Source organism: Tarenaya hassleriana, unplaced genomic scaffold (assembly GCF_000463585.1).
Source record: "Tarenaya hassleriana unplaced genomic scaffold, ASM46358v1 Cleome17, whole genome shotgun sequence".
In the NCBI taxonomy this organism is placed as follows: Eukaryota; Viridiplantae; Streptophyta; class Magnoliopsida; order Brassicales; family Cleomaceae; genus Tarenaya; species Tarenaya hassleriana.
The window spans coordinates 1,888,958-1,896,578 of NW_010965122.1; the positions used below are offsets into that span (position 1 = coordinate 1,888,958).

The 7,621-nt window shown below is 34.4% G+C and overlaps 1 protein-coding gene across 1 annotated transcript; it reads right to left on the reverse strand.

Moving 5' to 3' along the window:
* Positions 1–1,044: 1,044 nt before the first annotated feature.
* LOC104809999 (ABC transporter G family member 18-like) lies at positions 1,045–3,635 on the reverse strand. Its single transcript, XM_010536152.2, has one exon. The coding sequence runs from the start codon at positions 3,456–3,458 to the stop codon at positions 1,275–1,277; it is 2,184 nt and encodes a 727-aa protein (XP_010534454.1). The 5' UTR covers positions 3,459–3,635; the 3' UTR covers positions 1,045–1,274.
* Between the last annotated feature and the right edge of the window lie 3,986 nt (positions 3,636–7,621).

Consider the following 7,621-nt stretch of genomic DNA (forward strand, 5'->3'; position numbering starts at 1 on the left):
TATATATGTGTGTGTGTGTGTAACCAGGACAATTTCATTAAATGGAAATAGTACAAAGTAGAAAAAACTGCGTAATATTATAACTAAAAGATCACCTCTAAACTTTGAAAGATTGCTTTTAGAGAGTGACATATGTTGGCAGTACGTCCTCCGGTGAGGTGGGTGGCCTCATTTACATTTCCCAATTGGGTTCATACACACATCTTCCCAAGAAATAAAAAATCATACCTTGCTTTATATATATATATATATATAAGCATTTTTATATGGTCCATATGTGCATTGATTTTCGACCCACGAAAAAAAAAGAATGATTACTTTTAGGATAAATGACGTATAAAATTAAAACATAGAAGAAACAATGATATAAACGAAAATGGTAATCGATAAGATGGTAATAATAATCATACTACATACCAAGAAATTAAATGTACATTTTTGAAGTTTTAAATGTTGCTGCTAAAATAGTTTTATTTATTTCAATTCATATTTATTATATATATATAACAAAAATAATGTTATTTTATATTTATATTTCAATAAAAATAACTCCACTTATTTTATTATACTATTCTATTTTTTAATGGATAACAAAATCAGGATGGACTTTGTCTCTTCCATTTAACCGGTTGAACCATGCGTGCACATATCATTAAATATTAATATCGATATTTTAAATCTTTTTTTTTTTGTTAACTCATATTCACATATATAAATATAATGGACATATTGTATACACAAACCTATGTAATTGTGAAATGACGTGTCACCGAATAAAACAAGAGATTGTCATCACGTCATCAGTTTTAACGTAACACACGTCGTTTCATCTTTCTTCAATGTTGTTTAAGCATCTTTTTCAGTGCACCACGTCACCATATAATCCATTAATTTCTTAAGAAAATAAAAAGTAGTAATCATTAAAAACACGTACAGAAAAAAGAAGCACTAAATTACGTGGTCCGAAATAATTGAGGCGAGAGAAAGATATAATTAACAAGATGAAAGAAATAAAGATACTTTAAAAAAATATTCTCATCAAGAAATAAAATTAAATATAGGCTTTATCATATATATATTATAGAGAGTTATTACAATTTACAAGTTCAGGAATAACAATACGAAGCTTCACTTGCTTGCTAGTTGCTAGCACATGCCATTGCAGGAACTCATGCATGCATGCATGTATCAACACATATTCGACATGCATGCATGTGTACATGTAATACATGTTCGACAACAACATACAGAAATGTCCGAACAATACAAACTTTTCACCGTCTCTTATTCTTGCTCCCAAGCAACAAGGAGAAGTAGAACAATGTCCTGAAGAAGAAACCCCAAGCTACCGTGGCCCACAAGCAATCCCATTTGTCCAGCTGAGTGATGCCTTGTTGTCTAAGCAACTCGGAGCCCGTTCTCAGACACGTTGATTCTGTTATCTCCATCCCCAGAGCACTGCTCAGTGTTCCTAGAAGCTTAACCTTCATCGATTCAGGCACTTCGGCAAGAATTGTATTGTCGAAAACCTGAATTCCTCTGATATAACAGCGAGAGGGGCCACTGAACTCGTTCTGAAGAACAGCCTCGTACGGATACTTGAGAAGAGATATGTAATGATACCATATCCAGTAAGGCGGGATCCGATCCCGGTTGATGTAGAATCCGGCGAAGAGTAGACAGTAGGAGAGGAAGGCGATGGTGACCATGTAGCTTATCATGACATTGGGGACGACGCCTGATACGAAAGTGACGAAGGAGGATCCCGACCAGAAGGACGCGTAGATTATGAGGCAGTAGTAAAGGAAACCATCGAAACCGCCGCTTAATCCGACGGAGAAGAACGTGGTGGCGGCAAATGCGACGGAAAGGGCAAAAAGCTGAGGCAGAGAGACAAGGGAGTGAGATATAACGTAGGAGGATATTCTGTATGCGTTGTGAGCTGTTTCTTTCAAGAAAATGTATCGTTCTTGGATGAAGACGGGGAGGTTATCGGCGCAGCAGTAGAACATGGTGGCCATGGCGAATGCGAAGAACCCTAACCTTTCTTGCACTCCCCTTGGAGTATCGTCCACTCTCCAATACACAGTGGCTAGAAGAAAGCCGGTTATAAAGACGGTGGCGAGTCTCACGCCGATAAGCTCTGGCATCCGGGACCAGTTTATCGCGTATCGTTTGGCTAAGATTAGGGTTTCGAGCCATGACGGGTTTGCGTACGAGGATATTTTCGCCATGGAATTAGGGTTTGCTCCACCTGAGCCAGAGACCAGTTTGCCTCTGGAGACACTGACGTTGATAGCTTCTTTCAAGGACAAGCCTTGGTGTGGGGTGATTCGTGGAGTGGCTCTGGCCGATTGGCAAAGGCTTAGCTTCTCCTCCTGCCATTTTCGGTGGAATTCGACTAAACCCTTGTTTCCTTCAGGTGACCCTTCAAGTTCCCTGATTAGATCCAACGCAAACTCTGCAATGTTCTCCTTCTCCGGTATTGGATGCCCAAATTCCGACAAGAACCGAGGGAGACTGGCCGGAGATCCACTGAACACTGTCTGTCCACGGGATAAGATGATGAGACGGTCCAACAACTCTACAATCCGATAACTTGGCTGATGGATCGACATCATCACGATGCTCCCACTCTGAGCGATCCTCTTCAGCACCTGCACCACCATGAACGCACTGGTTGAATCCAAACCCGAGGTGGGTTCGTCGAGCAACAAAATAATCGGGTCGTGGATTATGTCGATTCCGATTGAAACTCGCCGTCGTTCCCCTCCGGAGACTCCGCGATGACCCTCGTCTCCGATGACTGTGCCCGCCGCGTCCTTGAGTCCTAACTGGTCGATTAGGGCTTGAACTCTGTCTTTCTTCTTCGATTTGGGCAAACTTCGCGGGAGGCGAAATTCGGCGGCGAACATTAGGGTTTCTTCGACGGTGAGCATAGGGAAGAGGAGATCGTTCTGCATTACATACGCCGATATCGTTTTCAGCATCCGAGATTGAAGAGGTTCTCCGTTTAGGGTTACAGTTCCTCCCAAGCTCCCCTCCGCGATTCGCCCCGCTAATGCATCGATCAACGTCGATTTCCCGGCGCCGCTTCCGCCGAAAACGGCGAGGATCTCTCCATCGCAAGCCTCGCCCGAGATATCACGGAGCAGAGCCTTCACCGGAGCAGAGCTCCGCCGCGAGAACAACGACGGAAGATCGAATTTCTGGTGTAGCCTGACGCTGTAGGTGAGATTGTCGAAGGCGAGGACGAAGGGAACAGGAGGTGTCTCAGGAGCATCGAGATCCACCACGTGGTGAACCGGAGCTTCGCCATCGCCGTCGTCTTCCTTCATTACGCTGCCGGAATCTTTCAGAAGCTGCCGAAGAGTTGGTAAATCGCGGCCATCGCCTCCGGCGGAGGGAATTTCGAGCTCGGCGGAGTGAAACTCGTCGTCGGCAGCAATACGAGGCATTGGAGAGCAGAAGTTGGAGTTCGAGACAGCAAACAAACGTAGACTGACGGCGAAGTTAACGGCGTGAGGGAGGAGGAAGAAGAAGATGCAAGAAGGGGAAAGTGTGCATTGAATTGACGGCGTTTGATGTTCATATCAGTAATCAGTGTAGTGTTATTGCACCTCCATATATAATGAGCGGCACGCCGACGAAGACGACGGCGACATTTTATATAATTACAATTTTACGAAAAAAATTATACTTTTTAATTTTATTTTCATAGATAAATATTAAATTGACGTTTTTATGGTAGTTAATGCATCGCGTACATATAAGACGGCGACTAAAAGATAATGGATACAAAGCCGTAACAATTCATATGAATCCCATTTAAATCGAATTCTAGAAATATGTATATATATATATATATATATATATATCAATATTCGAAAATAGAATTGGGATTGGGAGGTCACTGCCCTATCTACATGCATGATCCACAGCTAAAATATCGTTACTTCTCTTATAAAACTATATATAGGATACCAAAATATAATCATGACCCTCTTCTCAATTAACATTGATTCTAGTTTTTTTAAAAATAATTTAAGTAATCTCGAATTTTTATCTTTCTCTCCCAATTGAATTGATTTGTGTGTAATCTGGGCTTAGTGCTATTAATGGAATATTTAAATTAACATGCATTCTATATATTGTTTTTAATTTAAATGGTTAAAAATTATCGTGCGAGAAGGTCCAAATCCGTTGTTCATAAGATAAATTCGAACTAAACTGTAAGAATATACCGTTAATATAGAAGATAATCTAGTTATTGCTAATTACACTTTTTAGTTTACTAGTTGTGAATTAATTAATAACCTTCTATTGATTTCCCTAAGCCAATTTTAGTTACTCGGTTAATGTATTTCCAAGAAAAATAAATTAAAAGAATATAACATTTTTTTCACAAATAAAGAAATACTTTATAAAAAGTTTGAAACAAAATCTTTCGTTAATATCAACATCATTTTCTTTTGTAATACAAGTCCAACGATTTAGCCAATTATAACGTGATTTTAGTTCATCATTTTTTATTTCTTTTTTTTTTTTGTCAATGGAATTTAAAATTCGATTGAATCGAATTTTAATTCGGATGTTCTCGCGATTTAATTGAAATTAACAAGGAAATCGTGATTTTTTTTTTCATTACACGGGATTTAAAAAAACACTTTTTTGTGTAATCAATCACATATGTTTGGTTTGTTAGCTGTCTTTGTCTTCTTAAATGCCGAGGGGACATGTCGTGCGTTACATGACAATAGCTCTAATGACTCTGCAAAGATATCTTTCCGTTCCAATAATAATAATAATACAATATATGAATTTTCAGAAGGGGAAAAACAATTTATTACCAATATTCACACATTTTTTAAAACTAATACTGAAAATTCTTAAGTGATTTTTTTCATCATATCATTACAATTTACAACAATCCCATTTTCGTATCATTTCATTTTTCACGTTTATATGCAACGTGGCATCTAAATTTGATGAAATTGACAATATTGCATATTAGGGATGGGCTGATATGTACATAATATATATATATATAGTAAAATTTTGCGTTATGATACATTATATATATATATATATATACACACACATACATAAATGACTTTTAAATAATTCCGCATTAGATAAGGAAGACGCAAGGGGTCAGAGCAACCAACCGATTTCTTCAATGCGAGTCAATATTTCAGTCTTTATTCAATTTATTTAAATTTAAATCTTTTCCAAACCCTAATAAGTTCTACAGAAAATAATGCTCTGTTGGACCAATCTAAAAAAAAAAAATGTGTACTCATGCTTAGCTCGACAGGCGAATCTATATTGAAAAATGGTGGGGACATAATTTTTTTTTGTAAAATAAAATATAGAAATTAGATAATATAAAATATAAACAATTCATTAGCTCAAATATTTTATATATATTTTTTTGTTTTATTCTACCTGTTTTGTTTTCCATTGCTCCCGATTCAATTTCTAGAAATACTATATTGTTATATTTATGTAATAAAATAATCTTTTTTTGGACCTACCCCTCCTTACGTCTATTGTGTTTTTATTTTGTAAAGATATGCATATATATAATACAGCATTTGTAAAAAAAAATATTTTAATTAACATGGAAATTGATAAATGCCTTGTATGATGTATGATTGTGAAAACTTATAATCAGATCTGAAACTCCCAATGATTCAATTCCAATCTAAGATCACTAGATCGATCTTGATTTCATAGACTAAAAAAACCCATGATATTGCATTAGAATTTAGAACTTTGTAATGACCATTTCACTAAAAATGCAAACTGTTAAAAATATTAACAGTAAATATATCAAAATATTTAGTTCCACTTTTTAAATATTATCTTTTCATCTTTATCATATTTATAGAAAAACATTCCATATAAATATATAGAATATATAAAACTGTTAAAATGTATTTTAAATGTGTGCTATGAATATATATTTTTGAAAGATCGCATAAATATATAGATTTCAAAAAAAATTACAATTTTTTTTTATAATGTTATTGCCCAAAGTGGGACTCGAACCGGCACTTGACCACCCACGTTAGGATAATTACGGATTTTTCACAACCGTAACTAGGGCTGATGGTTTCGGTTCGATAAGAACAGAACCAAACCAAATCGAAAAATATAATATTTTTTTCGATTTAAACCGTTAGAAAACCGAATTTTTTTGAACTGAACCGAAACCGAAATTGAATCAAACTGAACATAATATAAAACCAAATGGTATCTATTTTTGTAAAATCCGAAAAAACCGAATCGATGCATTACCGTCCCAAACCCGAATCGAGAAATGTATCCACCCCTAACTGTAAAGGATTAAAGGAGTTCAATAAAACAAGTTGTCTCATCCATAAATTGACGTCGACATCAAATCAAAACCATACGACGGTCAATCAAAATACAAATATGTACATATTTTTTGGTGAATATATATATATATATAACACTTACAGACATACATATTTATACACAAATATATATATATATATATATATATATATATGAGGATATATATTTTTAAGCATATATATATATATAGCGATTTTTATTGACATGGCACATTGACGCGTTAATTTTCGAAAGTAGAATCCATCGGTCTATTTGACGGTGTTAACAATCATTTAGAATGTGGTAATCTTTAAGAAAATTCTATGTTTATATCACCTTTTCAATACATATATATTCATATATACCACTTTCAAAATTTATATATTTTCCTTACAGGTTTATATACGCAAATGAAACCATAACTGCCTTTAGATATTAGATATGCAGTTAATATAATTTAATTAACTCATTTATTTGATTTAAAAATAATCATTAAAACATTAAAAAAAAAATTGATTTGCACCCTTAAAGCATGGAAAATGAATGAAAATGGAACTCACATGGAAACCAATTTGGCAATCTTCGATGCAGAGAATATAGAGCTTGGAGGCAAATCTTCTGTAGAAAGAAAATTTGTCACACTCAAAAAATATCATTTTCATAATTAACAATAATAATAATAATAATAATAACACCTATTTCATGTGTTTAGTATGATATATAATCCGATATTTGATTAATGGAGGAAAAAGCATTTCGTCCTAATGGATGAATTCACGTCCATTTTAATGAATATATCATTAAATGCGATTTTTTACTTCCCATTGAATATAAAAAAATGTAGCAATTATTTTTTTTCCATTATTCCTAAATTATTCAACGTTTTAATTGTATTTTACATTTCAAAAACGTTAAAACGGTTATTAAAATCAGGACCGACTGTCTCAAGGGTGTACAACCAGAGAGGTTGCACCGAACCCTACAAAACCCCAAATCTAGGATTTTTTTTTTCATTTTTTTTTATATTTAATAATTTTATTTTATTTTTTATAATTTATTTTATCATTAAATATTTTTTTCAATATAATTCGAGAATAATTTTTTTTCCATTATTTAATAATAATTTTTTAGTTAAAATTTTCGTCCCACTCTAACATAAGTGATAAAATTTAGGGTATGATATTTTTTTTGGTAAATGTTTAGGGTATGATATTGCATATATATATATATATATATATATATATATATATCCCCTTGT